At 44.4% G+C, this 19617-nt stretch overlaps 1 protein-coding gene across 5 annotated transcripts in view; it reads left to right on the top strand.

Annotated features, from left to right (window-relative positions):
• Nucleotides 1-19617, top strand: part of SRGAP1 (SLIT-ROBO Rho GTPase activating protein 1) — a 239278-nt gene that overhangs the window by 172697 nt on the left and 46964 nt on the right. For 4 of the 5 annotated variants that reach the window (XM_077833521.1, XM_077833492.1, XM_077833482.1 and 1 more), the window contains 5 exons: nucleotides 911-1012; nucleotides 4089-4286; nucleotides 4391-4475; nucleotides 16662-16689; nucleotides 18695-18728. In XM_077833521.1, the coding sequence (XP_077689647.1) occupies nucleotides 911-1012; nucleotides 4089-4286; nucleotides 4391-4475; nucleotides 16662-16689; nucleotides 18695-18728 (447 nt within the window). The remainder of the gene's footprint in view (nucleotides 1-910; nucleotides 1013-4088; nucleotides 4287-4390; nucleotides 4476-16661; nucleotides 16690-18694; nucleotides 18729-19617) is intronic. The other variant, XM_077833502.1, reaches the window with a different exon arrangement.

The raw sequence follows: 19617 nt of genomic DNA, 5'->3' as shown, positions 1-19617 counted from the left end.
TCCTCATCTACAAAATCCTCCTCCCTGTTGCATGAGACTCCCCCCTTGCAGGTGTCCACAGACAGTGGTGGGGTAGTGGAAGGGTCCCCACCTAGAATGCCATGCAGCTGATCATAGAAGCGGCATGTATGGGGCTCTGACCCAGAGCGACTGTTTGCCTCCTTTGTCTTTTGGTAGGCATGCCTGAGCATCTTGACTTTCACGTGGCACTGCTGTGTGTCTCTTTTGTAGCCTCTCTCCACCATCCCCTTTGCGATTTTGGCATATATATTAGCATTTCTTCTTTTTGATCGGAGTTTGGCCTACACAGATTCTTCTCCCCATACAACAATCAGATCCAGTGTCTCCCCTTTGGTCCATGCTGGAGCTCGTTTGCGATTCTGGGGGGACTGCATGGTCACCTGTGCTGCTGAGCTCTCCACACTGATCAAACAGGAAATGAAATTCAAAATTTCCCAGGGCTTTTCCTGTGTACCTGGCTAGTTCATCAGAGTTCAAAGTGCTGTCCAGAGTGGTCACATTGGAGCACTCTGGGATAGCTCCCGGAGGCCAATACCGTCGAATTGCGTCTGTACTACCCCAAATTTGACCCAGCAAGGTCGATTTTAGCGCTACTCCCCTCACCGGGGAGGAGTGCAGAAGTTGATTTTAAGAGCCCTTTAGGTCAATGGAACGGGGTTGGTTGTGTAGAAGCATTTATTTTAAAATCGACATATCCCCATAGTGTAGACGAGGGCTTATAGTACATACATACTTAAAATAATTGATTTGGAAAATGAAAATCTAAATTAAATTACATTTTTAATAGTTTCAGCAGCAATTCATCTGGTTTTAAAGAGAGTGACAGAAGCTGGTGTTGGTGAATTGAAATTTTCTCTGAGTCTAATAGCCATTTTTGATTCTTTGTTAGGTTTGTCAGGTCAGTGCCCAGCAACCGGTACAAGCAGAGCTTATGCTCAGGTATCAACAGCTACAGTCACGACTGGCCACACTCAAAATTGAAAATGAAGAGGTGAGATTTGTCTCTGCTTGTAAAGTATAATAAACAGCATTTTGGGAGAGGAAGGATTTCCACCATGGGAGGCACGTATCACAGGCCGGCGGACGCTAAGCCTCCCCAAACAGCTCTGCGTGGCCCTGCCCATGCTCTGCCCCGAGGCCCCTCCTGCTTGCCGCTTCGCCCTTGGCCCCAGCCCAGGCAGGCTGCTCCTCTTCTGGAAATCATGCTGGGGCTGGGACTAGGGCAGCCGACCTGTGACCGGGACTTGGGGGGGGGGGCCCCCAGGCACTGGGGTCGTGCCACTTGGCACTCCCAGGTGGCCCAGGGCTGAGGGCAGGGGGGCACTTTGGGCTCCAGTGGGAGGATAAGGGGTGGGGCCTCAGGCAGAAGGGGTGGGCCAGGTCAGGGGCTAACCTCCCCAAGCCCGTGGTTCACCTGGCACCCCTGATTTCCACTGTGTCAAAAACTACGATACATAATTTAGACCAGTGGTTCTCAACCTGCGACCCAGTCAGCACAGAGCTGCAGCCCATGTGAGATCCTCAGGGCCATACTGGTAGTATTGGATGCGACCCACAGTGGTAAATAGGTTGAGAACCACTGATTTAGACTAAAATGGTTTAAATCTATCCGCACAATTTTCATTTATAATATCAAATATCTATAAACATTTCAGAGGTTAAAAACTGTACCCCAAAGGTGAAATTATGCCTTAATACATCTTGAATGCATCACCAGTCAGAGGAGCTGCACAGAAGGTGTACCAGTGCAGAATTTGACCCTGCAGATCATTGAGTCACTTGTAGAACTGGATCAGATCAAAAATACCTCCATGGTTTGGTACAAACTTCCATTTTTCTTTTAGGAAAGGCCTGGAATGAAGTCAATAATGAGTCAGAATCAGTTATAAGTGGTTTAAAAATGTGTGTATTTGAGTTTGTGTATTGCTTTCCTTGAGAATTCATTGTATGTGTTTGAGCTTGTATCTATCAATTCCTTTACATTTAGGATTCATCGAAAATATTCTTATTTATGTGGATATTTTTCAGCTTAAAAAAAATGATTCTCAGTGTTTCAGCTAATGCTTCTGTTTATTTGACCCATATGTGTGACGCATTAATTTTGCTTTTTAAAGAAACACTTGTATTCCAGCCAGTGCATTTATTTTTAAACCAAATATAGTTCAAGTTACTCACATTTAGGTGGTTGTGGTGGTTTTAAACCAATGGCATTTGTTGAAACAACTGCACTTTCCTTGTAACTGTTCAATCCACCTTTACTGAAACTAATGTATTTGAGCAAAAACCAGCGTGTTTCAATTCTTGGCAATACATGTGCATGTCAGCCAACGAGTCTTTGTTGAAACTAGCACAGTAAATTTTCCCCTTTTCAGAACCTCATAACTAAGGTCATTGGCAAGCCGCTGCAAGGAATCTCCCATTGCAGCTGTCTGCATGGACTTGTTATACAGAACAACACAGATTCTAGATTTATTCATGTTCCATGCATTTTGGATTTTCAAGTTTTAACGTTAGAGAGAGAGAGAAATTTATAAAAACAATAGATTAAAACTGTTACTTTTATTGTCTCCTACAAAATGGACTTTGTCGATTTTGGAGGCAGTTGCTGAGATTCTAAGAAGTATTATGAGCAGAATTACTGAGGTCTAATTATCTAATTCCCCCTCCCCTCTCTCTACCATGGATTTAACAAATGGTTATTTCCCAGATTACCAGCTTTGAAGGATGAAGGAATTTTGGCTGTGTTCTATGGCTGCAGAGGCAGAATCTTTGTTACGCTCTTAGCTAGAGCTATTTATACATAGTGATATTGAATGCCTTTCCTGATGATGGCTCACCTAGTAAAAAAAAGTTGCTCTTTTTTTTAAAAAGAATAAAAAAAACTAAGGGCTCTTCACACCACTCTGGCAGCATATGGGGGCCTTAAAGTGTGCATAAATTATACTTACTTAAAGAAGTGTAAATGAGAATCTGTTCCTAAAACTAAAAGCCATGGCATTTTCTTACTCTATTCATACCTTGAAGGCCTGAATCAGAATCCATATACTTATGTAAACAAACATACAATAGTTTAATAAACTATGTAAATTCAAAAAGTAACTCAGATTCACCATTCAGGAGATATGGGGAGAAAGCAAGATTAAAGTGAGAGAAGGTAAGAAAGCATATTTGATTGCTCACCAGATGAGTGCACAAATATAGGGAGAAGCAGGAGGCTCATGATAGTAGGCCAGGGCATATGAATGGGGAAGCACTGTTTCACAGAGACAGATGTGCGTGTGCAAAGGAGGTGTATGTAGAAGTGACTTTTTATGGAGTAAGCATGCAGGTCACCAACTTCACCTCCAAACATATTCACTACCGCAGAGCTTGATGGTACACGCACTATCATCTGGATCTTATCACTTGACTTTTCATTGTGTGGATGCAGTGTATCTCTTGTTCTGTTTCTAGTCATCTGTGTACTCTGAATGGCCATATTAGCTACACAATTCTGCAGCTAGTAGGAGATGCTGTGATAGCTGTGTAAACTGTACCTTCTTCCATCTTCTCTTCATCCATATTGCATCTGTGGGTTATAGACATGATCTTTACCACACATCAAACCCCTTACCAACATAAGGTAATTGTTGCACCAGAGTTTCTCATGGGAGCACACAGTGCACTGTCAGCCATGCCATCAGATGTGCTCAATCATATTTTAATCTGGGGAGCCGACAGTTCGGGTTAGAGTACCAGTACTGTTTCTATTCACTTCCACTTTTTTTTTCCACTTTATTGTTCAGAGACCAAATTCTGATGATGATACTCAGTCAACAGGAGAGCAGCCTATGTTTGCTTATAGTAACTTATTAAAGCATAGAGACAGACCTAGGAACCAATGATCTCTTTTTTTTTTTCTATTCTACACCAGTGTAAAACATGGCACTTGCTATTGTCATATACCTCAGTTCATTCACAGAGCATGTAAGAGTGAATTCATTTCAGTCATTAGTTTCCATTGTAAGCTGCTTCTAGAATTTATTTATCTTCCTTTCTATTTGATAAATTGCACATGTTCATACCAGGTTAAGAAAACGACAGAAGCTACTTTGCAGACTATACAAGACATGGTCACCATTGAGGACTATGACGTGTCAGAATGTTTCCAGCACAGTCGCTCTACAGAGTCTGTGAAGTCAACAGTCTCTGAGACGTACATGAGTAAGCCCAGCATTGCAAAAAGAAGAGCTAACCAGCAGGAGACTGAGCAGTTCTATTTCATGGTATGTTGGTTGCTTCTTCAGCCATGTGATCTGGTCCAAACAAGTGTTTTCAAAAGGAATTGAAGTAACAGATAAAATTAATCCATTGATTTTTGTCTCTGCAGAAATTCAGAGAATTCCTGGAAGGGAGTAATCTCATCACAAAGCTGCAAGCAAAACATGACTTACTGCACAGGACACTTGGAGAAGGTAAATGATGCAGGAGAGACTGAAAAGCAATTCTAGGGTGAGCCCACTAAAATATTTAAAGTGTATGCAGTGGAAAATTACAAAGCTCGGAGTCCTAGTGCCTAGTAAATATAGGCTTGATTTCTTTACCAGTCATAATTCAATGCAATGGTTAGAGCCTTTTCCTGCACAAGAGAAAGCTATAAACTGGTTTTATTTCTTCAATAGATATTAGTTTGTATTTTTCAAATATAACAATGTGGACAAATGAATGCATTTGGGAATGAAACTATTGAATGAAACATCTGTGTTCTGATTTGAGAAAATAATACACTACTAGACACATACTGAATTAAAAGCTGTGCAAGACATTCTGTTTTTGCTTCCTGAATTTTTTTTCAGAGAGAGTTTTGTAAACACGTAAATGGCAACATTCTGTAAGGCCCCTATCCTGCAACTGGAGCCACCAGCACAGACTCTCATGCCCTGCAGAGCCCCACTGTGGCTCCATTCCAGGTTGGGGACCTGTCCTTGGGGAGACAAGCAAATGGATCCATTTACCACAAGACAGCATTAGCGAGTGGGGGCTCAAGAGATGGGAGGAAGCAAGATGCTGGGGGAAGCAGAAATAATGGAAATTTGGTGATAAAATCTGTTTTCACAAAAGTTCCACCTGTTCAGTCAGGATGGCAGATCCAGATTTGCATCCAGGGTATGGATACAGTTTGAATAAAAATCCAAACTCAGAAGGAATCTAAAATTTGGACAGCATCTGGATCCTGATCACCCCAATCAACCTATGTCTTCTTACTGATAGCTCATGTACATGGGGTTAATATGGGATTTGTTTGTCAAAGTTAAATAAACCACCATGAAATCAACTATCAAGCGGTCAAGCCAAGCAGAATCATGAGTAGACTGACCAGAACATGCAGGTGAATGAGAGACAGATACTTGGGATGGAATTAATCTGCAGGCCACAACCCTATTAATTATACTTTGGGGAAGGGAACTACTTTTCACCCTGCTCTCACGGGACTTTAACCACAAACCAAACAATAATTTGGTGACTGCAATGATAGAGGCCACAGGGCTGGGGACTGCCTCAGTCCTCAAAGACTCCAGGTTCCTCTCCTCTGCTGAGAGCAAGGTCCAACAGTGAAATCCTGGGTCTTGTTTACCTTTGGGAGCTGGCTCTTCTAGTCTTTATGTGCACAGGACACCAGCCACAAGTTGCGATGAGTCAATGGTCATACCAGCATTACATGAATTTTGGAATTCTTCTGCTTTCAACCAAATTTTGCCTCCAGGAGGCTGCAGGGAAGGTGAAAAAACCCACTAGACCTAGTTTTCCCTAATGGGAAAAATTCCTTACTGATCCCTAGAAACAGCATCATAAATGGCACAGCTCCGAATCTACAACCAGTGAAGGGGAGGGAGGGGCAGCTATCAGTAGAGTAAGAGACTTTTGAAACACCCAGACTAGCTTAATAGGTGAAGGGAAGAGAGGTGCTTCCAGCAGCCCGCCATTCAGGTGGGACCATCTCCCCTGGCCCACTTAATGACTAAGTGGAGGACTAAAGGGGAAGGGAGCAGTGGGACAGCCCCATTCTGCCATGCTTGTGCTTTGGTCTTCTCTCACTCACCCTGCTGTACTGAAGATAGTGAGAGGGTAATTAGAGAAGGTGTCTTTTGAGTATAGATAAATCCTATAACAAGCAGTCTTAAAATTTTTCACTGGTTTCTTTAGACAGATTCATGGTCATCCTGAAAAAGGATTCTGTAAAGTCTAGGTTATCCAAAAATTAACTTAAACTTCCACAGCTGTTTGGGAAACTGATTCTTCTCAATTATATAGATAGATAGTTGGTAATTTATCGTTGAACTATGACATAAATTGATAGTTTATACAGGCACAGTTTCTAAGAAGTTTGGTGGAAAAACAAAGTGTGCATAAGTTGTAATGCTATGTTATGTATTTCTAACAAAACTGATTTCGTAGCCTCTTGAGACGGTACTTCATTAATTAAAAATAGATATGTGCACACCTTGTATACATAAAATAGATTGAAAGAGAGAAAAGGAAGCTATTTTGGATGTACCTATTACATGGCTTAGTAGTTAACAGACACATATAAAGCCTTGAGTTCTCTTTTCCCTTTGCATACATTCATGTAGCATATGATTGCTATCTTCTTGACTTTCATTGTCCCACAGAATTTTGCAAAGGCCATCATTTTGTACTGGAACTCTCATGTAATACCACCCCCAAATACAGTTTCTTGGTGGCCACAGTTGCTGGAAGTGGCAGAGCCCTATCAAAATTAGGACAAAACTCTGAGCAGGTGGCAATGTTTTGTCAGGTTGGGTATGTCCTTAGCATCACTACACTGTAAAGCTAAGGTTATGTGTACACTAAGAGCTAGGGGTGTGAATCTCTAGCTTGCATAGACATACTCATGCTACCTCTCATTGAGCGGGCACTAAACACAGTAGTGTAGCCATGGTGGCACAGACTAGCTGAGCCAAGTATGTATCCATGGAGTTCAGACAGATTTTACTGAGCACAGTTAGCCCATGCCACTGCTCGCCACTGCCCATGCTACCATGGCTACCCTACTGAGCTAGCAGGAGTGTGACTACTCACGCTAGGGAATCCCACCCACAGCACCTACTGTAGACATAGACTAAAACACGCTAACCTCTGCAAGCAAACGTCACCTGAAGCCAGAGCACACCGAAGGAAGCTTTTAGCTTTTTAGCTGAGGTGATAGGCTACCAAAGTTCGTTCAGTTGCTAAAGTTCAGTTTTTATTTCAGTATTTATTTATTGTGGTGAACCTGTATCTTCAGATTTGGAAAAATAAATTAGAGATGTTCGTCTTCAAGTGCTTGCTCACGTCCATTCCACATTAGATGTGTGCGCGCTGCGTGCACCACTGCCGGAGATTTTTCCCTCAGTGGTATCCATCGGACCAGTTGTAGCGCCCTCTGCTGCCGCACACTTATGCGCCGGTATAAGGGGCCCTGCCGGCTCCACACCCTCTGTTCCTTCTTACCGCCCTGACGGTTACTGGAACAGGCCCTCTTGCTTCGGCAAGGTGTTTTTTCAGTGTTTATCTCTTCAACTTAGTTTGTTAGTCTTAGTGTAGTAACCGTGTAAATAGTTTTAAGTGTAGATAATTAATCCCCCTCCTTTAGCGTAGAGGGGCTCCCTTTTCCCCTGGGGCCAGGCATGCCCCAGTCCCCGGGCTTCAAACCTTGTGCCTCCTCTGGCAAGCCTATGCCAGTGAGCAACCCACACTCCAGTTGTCTGAAGCCTCTGGGAGAGGGTCACATACAAGAGCGCTTTCAGATATGTCGGGACCTTAAGTATTGTACAGAGAAAGATAGGCTAGACTGAGAGCTATCCTAATGGAAGCCGCTCTTAGACCAGCGTCGGAGCCAAGCCGATTGGATTGGGCACCAAGCGCTTCAGTGCGAAGCGCCCCTCTGGTACTGCATGTTTCTCGGCACTGTTCTTCATCTCCAGTGCCAAGGAAAAAACATAAGGAACAGCAGTCCAAGAGAAGACACTCCCCAGTGCCAAGAAAAGGCAAACAGGGGGAAGGCAGTGGAGTGCAACCCACATCAGGCCACTCCTCCATCCCCGGTCCCATAGAGGTATCGTCAACTCCACCCCGAGAGCAGTTGAGCTCAGTGCAGGAACCTGCCCGCACCAGGAAGTCATTGCTGTGCCAGTGGGGTTGCAGTGCCTTCTACCCCAGAGGCCTTTGAAGCATCCAGGAACTTATTTTCTCTGCCAACCCCAATGGGACAACTGCCTGCTCTGATGAGCATGAGCAGAAGAGAGCATGGAGCTCCAAGCTCTTTACCAGCACCGGGGCCTTCGGTACCTTCCAGAGGCAAGACTGCCCTTCTTTCATCTGTGAGCTCACCCTCGGTCTGACACCAGTCCCCGCACCCTTGGCACTAACTGGTAGAAGCAAGGGGTACCGTGGTCACCTCAGGAGGCCTCTTCTTCGGAATCTGAGGTGGAGTCCTACACCCATCCCAAGAGCCACCAGTGGTATCCATCCTACATCCCACCAGATCCCGGTGCAGGTCCCCCCACCAGCACCTGACTGGCAGGGCAGTGGCCGATGCAGTGGCTGTTCTGGAATCTGGAACCGTCATCCCACCGGTCCTGCTCAGTTGTGTCCCAGAGGCTGGCTCCCACACTGCTCCATTCAACACTGGACTCTGACACTAGTACCAAGCCTGGTACCTACATGCAAGATGTGGGCCTGGTGAGAGTAATAGGGGCAGAAGAAGAGGAGGAAAGCTCTCCCTCCGGTACAGGCTTCTTACTTCTCCTCCCCAGATGAGTCTGTCTCAGGGCCGAGCAGGAGAACCCCTCAGGAGAATAGCTGCTAATCTGGGGCTAGAGGTTCAGGTGTTCAAGAAGTCCATAGCTTCACTGACATTTTGGCTGAAGCAGCACCTTCTAAGGTGATCTTACCCATCAATGAGGCTGTTATGAGTCCAGTCAGAGCCCTGTGGCAGACCCCATCATCTCTTCCTCCCACTTTGAAGAAGGCAGAGGAGAAATACTATATGCCAACCAAAGGGTACGAGTAGTTATATTCTCACCCTCTTCCGGGGTCCCGAGTCATAACAGCAGCCAATGAGAGGGACAGACAAGGCCAGGCAAGTGCTACCCCCAAACAGAAATACTTAAAGAGATTAGATCTGTTTGCCAGAAACTTTTATTCAACGAGGGGATTGCAGCTTTGTATCTCCAACCTGCAAGCCTTGCTGGGGGGCAGTATGATTACAATATGTGGGACTCTTTGATGAAATTTAAAGACTCGCTGCCTCATGATGCCAAGCAAGAGTGCTCTGCCCTCTTAGAGGAGGGAAAGAACATAGCCAGAGCCTTCCTCCAGGCAGCCCTGCATGCAGCTGATGCGGCAGCCAGAACAATGACTTCCGCAGTGGCTATGAGGCAGTGCTCTTCGCTGCAGTCCTTGGAGCTACCACAGGAGGTCTAACAGTCAATCCAAGAACTCCCATTCGAGGGAACGTCACCATTTTTGAGCAAACAGACACAAAGATCCATGGTCTGAAGGACTCAAGGGCTACCCTCAGATCCCTGGGTTCCTATGCTCCGGCTCTTTCGAGGAGGCATTTCAGACCTCAGCAACTGGCCTGCTTCTCAGCTCTGCCACCGCAACAGGACTTGTTCAAGAAAAGGAGCAGGGGTTACAAGTGTCAACCATCCCCATCCACCTCAACCTCACTACCGGTGTCGCATAGATACTCAGGAGGTCCCAAGCAGAACTTTTGAAGGTGCGCCCAAGGGCTCTATACTAGTTCCAACATCAGGTCCTGCTCCTGACCCTTTTGTTTTTGGACCAACTTTCCCACTTCAGCCCAGCATGGTCCTTCATCACATCAGAGCGCTGGGTGCTGAATACAGTTGTGGACAGTTACACCCTTCAGTTTTCCTTCACCCCTTCCTCCCCCCTCCATCCCTCTTCAGAGACCCTTCTCAGGAGTAACTTCTAGCCCCAGAGGTGAAAGCCCTCCTACAGGTGGGGCCGTGAAAGAGTTGCCTTGAAACTTGAGAGGGAAGGGGTTTTACTCCCAATATTTCCTAATCCCAAAGGCCAAGGGCGGGGGGGTTTCATTGACCCATCCTGGACTTGCGGCTCCTCAACAGTTATTCTAATAAACTGAGGTTCTGTATGGTCTACCTGGGCTCCATCATTCCCTTTCTGGATCCAGGGGACTGTATGCTACCCTCGACTTGAAGGACACTATTTCCATCTTCCAAGGCCACAGAAAATTCCTCAGATTCATAGTAAACTAGTCCCATTACCAATTCACTGTCCTCCTCTTTGGTCTGTCTGCAGCCCCCTGGGTTTTTATGAAATGCATGGCAGTGGTAGCAGCCTTCCTCAGAAGGCAAAGGGAAACCAGAAGGCAAACCTGTACCTCGACGACTGGCTGATCAAGGGCCACTCAGAGGCTCAAGTAAAGTACAGCATCAGCCTGGTCCAAGCCACCTTCTGAGCACTGGGCCTGTTGATAAATGAACAAAAGTCGACTCTCATTCCAGTCCAGAGAATAGAGTTAGTCGGGGCAGTGCTAGACTTGACACAGACCAGAGCTTTCCTTCCAGAGGCTCCATTCCAGACAATGTCAGATCTGATATCCAGGATCAAGGTCCACTCCGTCACAACAGCCCAGGTTTCCCTGAAGCTCCTGGCACACGTGGCTGTATGCACGTACAGGGTACGAGACGCAAGGCTGTGCCTCAGACCCCTACAGGCATGGTTAGCTTCAGTGTACTCACCAAACAGACATCACTTGGACTCAGTGCTTAGTGTTCCAGCCCCGGTCCTCGCCTCCCTTGGTTGGTAGAAGGACCCCTGGTCGGCAATGGGGGGGAGTTCCCTTTGTCAATGTCCATCTGTTGGTGTTTTGGATGCTTTGGATGCTAGTTTTGGACGCTTCCATCTAGGTTGGAGAGCCCTCCTCGATCGCCTCAGGACTCAGGGCTTGTGGTCCCAGGAAAAGCTCTCCCTACACATAAATGTGAGAGAGCTCAGAGCGGTCTGCTTAGTTTGCCAAGTGTTTCTTCCCCAGATCACGGGCAAAGTAGTACAAGTGCTTACAGACAACATGACAGCCATGTTCTACATTGACAGACAGGGAGGAGTGAGGTCCTCCACCCTGTGTCAGCAGGCCGTCCATCTCTGGGGCCTTCTGCTTGCAGCACTCCATTCACCTCAAGGCTATCCATCTTCCAGAAGCCCGGAAAGCCCTGGCAGATCACCTCAGCAGATCTTTCTCCTCTCACCACAAGTGGTCTCTTCACCCAGAGGTTATCAGGTTCATCCTCCAAAGGTAAGAGATCTCCCCAGGTAGACCTTTTGCAACCAAGCAGAACAGAAAATGCCATCAGGTTTGCTTGCTTCATGGTCACAGCCCTGCTCCCTTTCAGCCACCTTCCTGTTTCCATTGGCAGAGCTCCTAATCTGTGTGTTTCCTCCAATTCCTCAGGTCCTACTGAAAATCAAGCAGGACAAGGCAAGTGTTATCCTTATAGTGCCAGTGAGGCCACACCAACACTGGTTCAGCACACTGCTACACATGTCAGTAGTGCCCCTGCTACCCTCCTACTCCGCACACACGTGATCTCGCAAGACCATGGATATTTACTCCACATGACCCTTGTGGCCCTTCATCTGACTGTGTGAAAGCTCCATGGTTGAACTCAGAGGAACAAGCTTGTTCAGAACAAGTCCGCCCGGTCTTGCTAGGTAGTAGAAAGCTGTCTATTAGTGCTATCTACCTGACCTAGTGGAAGCATTTCTCGATATGGTCTTCCCAACAAAGTCTGTCTCTTACTTGGTCTTCCCTTCAATCTATTCAGGAATACCAGCTCCACCTAAAAATAGCAAGGTCTGGCCCTTGCATCTATCATAGAATCATAGAATCATAGAATATCAGGGTTGGAAGGGACCCCTGAAGGTCATCTAGTCCAACCCCCTGCTCGAAGCAGGACCAATTCCCAGTTAAATCATCCCAGCCAGGGCTTTGTCAAGCCTGACCTTAAAAACTTCCAAGGAAGGAGATTCCACCACCTCCCTAGGCAACGCATTCCAGTGTTTCACCACCCTCTTAGTGAAAAAGTTTTTCCTAATATCCAATCTAAACCTCCCCCACTGCAACTTGAAGCCATTACTCCTCGTTCTGTCATCTGCTACCATTGAGAACAGTCTAGAGCCATCCTCTTTGGAACCCCCTTTCAGGTAGTTGAAAGCAGCTATCAAATCCCCCCTCATTCTTCTCTTCTGCAGGCTAAACAATCCCAGCTCCCTCAGCCTCTCCTCATAAGTCATGTGTTCTAGACCCCTAATCATTTTTGTTGCCCTTCGCTGGACTCTCTCCAATTTATCCACATCCTTCTTGTAGTGTGGGGCCCAAAACTGGACACAGTACTCCAGATGAGGCCTCACCAATGTCGAATAGAGGGGGACGATCACGTCCCTCGATCTGCTCGCTATGCCCCTACGTATACATCCCAAAATGCCATTGGCCTTCTTGGCAACAAGGGCACACTGCTGACTCATATCCAGCTTCTCGTCCACTGTCACCCCTAGGTCCTTTTCTGCAGAACTGCTGCCTAGCCATTCGGTCCCTAGTCTGTAGCGGTGCATTGGATTCTTCCGTCCTAAGTGCAGGACCCTGCACTTATCCTTATTGAACCTCATCAGATTTCTTTTGGCCCAATCCTCCAATTTGTCTAGGTCCTTCTGTATCCTATCCCTCCCCTCCAGCGTATCTACCACTCCTCCCAGTTTAGTATCGTCCGCAAATTTGCTGAGAGTGCAATCCACACCATCCTCCAGATCATTTATGAAGATATTGAACAAAACCGGCCCCAGGACCGACCCCTGGGGCACTCCACTTGACACCGGCTGCCAACTAGACATGGAGCCATTGATCACTACCCGTTGAGCCCGACAATCTAGCCAGCTTTCTACCCACCCTATAGTGCATTCATCCAGCCCATACTTCCTTAACTTGCTGACAAGAATACTGTGGGAGACCGTGTCAAAAGCTTTGCTAAAGTCAAGAAACAATACATCCACTGCTTTCCCTTCATCCACAGAACCAGTAATCTCATGATAAAAGGCGATTAGATTAGTCAGGCATGACCTTCCCTTGGTGAATCCATGCTGGCTGTTCCTGATCACTTTCCTTTCATGCAAGTACTTCAAGATTGATTCTTTGAGGACCTGCTCCATGATTTTTCCAGGGACTGAGGTGAGGCTGACTGGCCTGTAGTTCCCAGGATCCTCCTTCTTCCCTTTTTTAAAGATTGGCACTACATTAGCCTTTTTCCAGTCATCCGGGACTTCCCCGGTTCGCCACGAGTTTTCAAAGATAATGGCCAATGGCTCTGCAATCACAGCCGCCAATTCCTTCAGCACTCTCGGATGCAACTCGTCCGGCCCCATGGACTTGTGCACGTCCAGCTTTTCTAAATAGTCCCTAACCACCTCTATCTCCACAGAGGGCTGGCCATCTCTTCCCCATTTTGTGATGCCCAGCGTAGCAGTCTGGGAGCTGTCCTTGTTAGTGAAAACAGAGGCAAAAAAAGCATTGAGTACATTAGCTTTTTCCACATCCTCTGTCACTAGGTTGCCTCCCTCATTCAGTAAGGGTCCCACACTTTCCGTGGCTTTCTTCTTGTTGCCAACATACCTGAAGAAACCCTTCTTGTTACTCTTGACATCTCTCGCTAGCTGCAGCTCCAGGTGCGATTTGGCCCTCCTGATTTCATTCCTACATGCCCGAGCAATATTTTTATACTCTTCCCTGGTCATATGTCCAACCTTCCACTTCTTGTAAGCTTCTTTTTTATGTTTAAGATCCGCTAGGATTTCACCGTTAAGCCAAGCCGGTCGCCTGCCATATTTACTATTCTTTCGACTCATCGGGATGGTTTGTCCCTGTAACCTCAACAGGGATTCCTTGAAATACAGCCAGCTCTCCTGGACTCCTTTCCCCTTCAAGTTAGTCCCCCAGGGGATCCTGGCCATCCGTTCCCTGAGGGAGTCGAAGTCTGCTTTCCTGAAGTCCAGGGTCCGTATCCTGCTGCTTACCTTTCTTCCCTGCGTCAGGATCCTGAACTCAACCAACTCATGGTCACTGCCTCCCAGATTCCCATCCACTTTTGCTTCCCCCACTAATTCTACCTGGTTTGTGAGCAGCAGGTCAAGAAAAGCGCCCCCCCTAGTATCAAGGTACACCTAACAGCGATCTCGGCCTTTCACCTGCCAGTGAGTGGTAGGTCAGTTTTCTCACACGAGATGTCCATCCGCTTTCTTAAAGTGTTAGAGAGACTTTACCCTGAGACTTGCGAGCTGATTCTACCCTTGGATTTAAACCTAGTCCTGTCAAGAGTCATGGGCCCTCTCTTTGAGCCGCTAGCATCATGTCCTCTGCTGTTTCTCTCCTGGAAGGTCACTTTCCTGATAGTGATTACCTTCGCCAGAAGGGTCTCGGAAATCAAGGCCCTTATGTCAGAACCTCCGTACACGATGTTCTTTAAGGACAAGATTCAGCTGTGTCCCCACTTGGCCTTCCTTCCAAAGGTGGTTTCATAGTTCCATAGTAACCAAGCCATTTTCCTGCCAGTTTTCTTCCCAAAACCACACAGGAATTCAGAAGAGCCACAGCTTCACTCACTGGATGTCAGACATGCCCTAACCTTCTACACTGAGAGGATTAAGCTGTTCCATAGATCTATGCAACTCCTTGTGACAGTAGCAGAAAGGATGAAAGGCCTGCTGTTTTCAGCCCAGAGAATCTTATCCTCGATAGCCTCCTGTATTTGGGCTGCTACGAGCAGGCGGACATTCCACCTCCTGCTGTCTTGACCACTCATTCGACAAAAACTCAGGCCTCATCAGCTGCATTTCTGGCCCAGGTCCCAATTCAGGATATCTGCTGGGCTACAACCTGGTTGTCAGTGCATACCTTCTCCTTCCACTACGCCATCACCCAGCAGAGCAGTGTTGTAATCGGCATGTCCATGAACTCCAAGGCCACCGCCTTGGGTACTGCTTGTGAGTCACCTAACATGGAATGGACATGAGCAAGCACTCAAGGAAGAAAAAACAAGTTACTACCCTTTCCGTAACTGTTGTTCTTTGAGATGTATTGCTCATGTCCATTCCACGACCCACCGTCCTATCCCTCTGTTGGGAGTTAGCCAGCAAGAAGAAATTGAGATGATGCAGGGCCAGCAGTGCCCCTTACACTGACGTATAAGTGTGTGGCACCAGAGGGAGCTAGAGCTGGCCCAACGGATACCACTGAGGGAAAAATCTCTGGTAACGGTGCACATGGCAACCCAACCCAAGCTCCAGCCAGAGCAGATCCAGCCAGCCAGCCGACCTGAACCTCAGCTGGAGCAGCCCCAGCCGCAATGGCTGGCCAAGGGCCAGAGCAGACCCAGCCCAGCCTCCCACAGCAGCAGCTGCAGCCAAGGAAGGCAGAGCCTTCCCTGGCCTATTATACCCACCACCCATGCCCTGGATCTTTCTTGTCACCCTTTTCTGAACCTCCTTTAGTTCTGCAAAATATTTTTTGAGATGGAGTGACCAGTAGTACATGCAGAATCCAGATGAGGTTGCACCACTTATTTGTATAATGGCACTATAATATTTTGCATATTTTTCTCCATCTGTTCCTATGTATCCTAACATCTTATTTGCCTTATTGACTGCAGCTACCTTCTCTAGACCATTCATTATATATTTCTATCATGTTCCCTGTTATTCATTTTCCTTTCTAAGGTAAACAATTTTTATCATTGCAAAAGGTTAACAGCAGGGTGACTCAATGTTCCATGTTAAATCCTGTTTAATATATTTAATTATCTAGAGGGAGAGAGATGAGTGGTATTAGCAGTGAGGTGGAAAAGTTTGCAGATGACTAACCTAAATAATTGTGTCAAATCTAGAGAAGACTCAGGAACTTCAGAGGGCTTTAACCAAGCTAAGTGAATGGGCAACACAATGGTAAATGAAATTAATTATGTATAAATGCAAAACAGTGCACATTGGGGAGATAAAAATTAAACTACTCATATACCTCATGGTTATAAATTAACTATATCAACTCAGGAAAGTGACTTGGGCATCATTATGGACAGGTCAATGTGCAGCATTTATTGTACTCTTAAGAGAATAAATAAATTGTTATTAGCAAGCAGTTACAGTCAAGAGCTCTGCATTTTTGGCATTGAACAAGTTTAGGCACCAGCCAGGATGCAATCTAATCCTGGCATAGCTCTATTTACATATTGATTTAGTCATTAAAATACATGAGCATAAACAGTTGAGGCTATTTGAAACTTTGCATCATATTATTTACATTACCAAATGGTTTTTTAAAGAGAAAATGTCTGAGAAGTAGCTTTATACGTGGATTGTTTTGGGTTATTTAAAACTATGGAGATGGAAGATAACCTCACATTGCCCTGAATTGTTGTACAGTTGTAAATCTTGTGAAATAAACTTGGGTTAAAAATAATTCAGGATGAATAGTATACTGGCAAGCATAAGAATAGTTACATACAAAAATAAACTTTTATTTCCATAAGCTACAACTGAATATTTCCTTGTTCATTGAACTCCTCTAGGTCACAGAGCTGAATACGTGACCACCAGGTAAGATTTTTTTTTTAACCTTTTTTGTGTTGTAGGGAGCTACAAAGATAATAAAGTTTCAAAAATCATCTATATGAACAATGTGATTAATTTGAAACATGACTATTGTTAAATAAATTGTACAGAAGCATACTTGCATCACACATTCTAGCATCTAACTAATGCTAATGACTTTAAGCTAATGCTGTGACTTTAAATTGATAAAGGACTCACTTGTCCATTTTTTTCTAGAATTATAAAGTACTTTTGTGAACACCTTCATAAAATCTCATAAAGTTGAAACACATCAATTTAAAGGTTAATTTTTTGCTTTGGTGAATAGGAATGAAATCTTTTTTAACATTTCTGCACTCTTTTATATTGTCATGCAATGATCCAAATTGTCACTTTTGCAAGATATCTCTTCTCAGATGTAGTTTCTAGTGCTACCAAGGCACTACTGTGGAAACAGAAGTTTTAGGGGAGAAGGATTTCTTTAAAGATTAATTAAAAGTAATTTCCAGTCCTAATCAGCCCAGAGTCTCACTACCATTTTTTTAGGTTTTAATGTGATTTTTTCCTAACTTTTAAAAAAAGGTTTTCTGTCTTCTATTGACGTCTGAAAGAGCCATCAAAACAAGGGAACCTGACTGGCTATATAGGGACACTAACTACACACCAACAAGTACTGAGAAGTGCACAAAATAAATTGTGAATTGGAGAAGAATACTTATTTCAATAATCTCTTTTGGTTCTAGTCATCCCATGTGTTACATGTAACAATACTATGTAAACATTTAGCAGATAAAAGTGCATCGTGAGTTTTTTATGTTGATGCTATTCCTTTAATTTCTCTAGCTAAATTGCAATGTATTTTGTTTCTTGTGAAAAAAATTGTCAGTATGAATGTGAGAGGCTAATCTGTTTAACAGTTACTGTCTCCAGATGAAAATGTCCATGAATTGTTTTTTGAAGTGCCTGAGGATTACAATGCCCAGCTTTAATTTTCATTTGAAGTTTCTCCATCATGAGGCAACTTCTCTGCTTAATAAAAGAGGTGCTTAGAATGTTGGTGTGTCATGCTGTGGTTGGCAGGATGGATTTCCGTTCCTGCTGCACATTTCGTGGATGATCGTACAAAATAAGACCATTCCAATCATACACTTTGGCGGGAGAGTGTACAGTAAAACTTTAAAAGAGGATTTGTAAGGAATGTCAGAATTATCAGTGAGGAATTTCTTTGTAGCAGGATTTTTCCTCTCTTTATTATGTTACACTTAAATCGTGTGAAATGTCTTTGTTTGACAAGTACGGTTTTTGTTTTCCTTTTCTCCTCTTAAAATGTTTTATTACTTTGCCACGAGCTTACAGATATTTTATAGTATGACTTAACTCTACCTTGCTCAGTAATCACATTCCCTTCTCTTAGGCCTCCAAACCTTCCCCCTAAACCCCAGAAACACAGGAAGCCCAGACCTCAATCACAATATAATGCTAAGTTGTTTAAGGGTGATTTGGAATCATTTATCAAGGTACTGACACCAGCTCTCTGGGTGGCTGATCTCAACACTTCTTACTGTAATGGTCAAAACCTCATGTAAACTGAGGCAAATCACGATGTTCAAATTTGTCTTGGGCCTCTTGCCCAGCTGATCAATATAATACTTCCTAAAGTTAGAGGGAAACAGAAGAATACAATGTTCACATTGAACTTCCTTACAATTTATTTAATACAAGTCTGGATGGTTTTGATAAAAAATTTGCAGTTCATTAGAAGATAAAGTTTAATGTTATATCCCACAATCTGACATTATTTCCTACCAGCAGTTTTAGTCACTTTAAATAAATCAGAACCCTATGTACAGCCAATAGTACACTGGGTCTGAAATCCAGGTTTTCATTTCCCATGACTTCAGGAATTCATTGTATTGTGTGAAATTGTGAGAAGCATACTTCTGTATCTTGTATCTTTGCTGTATTTACTATCTTCTTCTTTTTCTTACTTTATTTCTGATAATGCTTGTAGCCGAGGACGAAGGAACTCTCACACCAGACACCAGGTATAGTTCTAGTGAAAAGAAAGCTGACTCTTCCTCACTAACAAGTTGCATTCATGCCTGGCTTTAAATTAGTTTTCCAGTTGACCTTACAGGGGAGGTTTGCATTAAGAAATTAGATTATTTCATAATTCAGTTTTGGCTGCCATAGTCCTCCTAGAGAATGACTATGGAGAGATGAACTATAAATTTACAGATATTCCCTTATTCATTAGCAAGCACTTGCTCCCCACAATGTCCTCTGTTGAATGAGAATAAAACTTCAAGTCAACGCTAGTAGTAAGGTTTAGGTAATCAGTTTACAAATTTTAAAAATGTTTTTCAAAACGACAACTCCTGGAAACTCACCTGGGATCTGAGAGTCAAGCTGAGTTCCTTTCTTCTTGTACATCATCACTGGAGGTAAATATTTTATAGGACAAATTCCACCATTAATGGCACAAATATGATCCTACTGTATTCAAATTGAGCTTTCTGTGACACCTACACAACTGCGCTGAAAGCTAATGGTATTACACAGATGTCATTTTGTGATATAAAGACATAATAGTAAATCATAGCACTGGGCAAAACATAAACATCATTATCTTCAATTATCTCTGCAAAGATACAAATAAAACAAAAATTAACACACCCAGGTTAAAAAAATAGAATGTATTGCCTTCCAGCACAATCCAGATCTTGGAACAGGCACTATGAGATGAGGTGGGTGAGAGCTCAGCCACAAGGAGAGAGGCTGTTCCCCTGCATGTCCAGTCTTAAAAAAGAGGTAGCCTAATGACTGATCATTCAGTAAGTCCGGGGAAAGGGCCTCTAGTCAAAGAATGAGCTTTGTATGGAAAGGATGAGTCATTTTAAGTGGCCCCACAACAGGGTAGAAAAAATGGCTCAT

The sequence above is a fragment of the Eretmochelys imbricata genome, chromosome 1 (genome assembly GCF_965152235.1).
Source record: "Eretmochelys imbricata isolate rEreImb1 chromosome 1, rEreImb1.hap1, whole genome shotgun sequence".
NCBI lineage: Eukaryota > Metazoa > Chordata > Testudines > Cheloniidae > Eretmochelys > Eretmochelys imbricata.
Note: the sequence above shows the minus strand (reverse complement) of the source record. Positions and strands in the feature narration are given on the sequence as shown.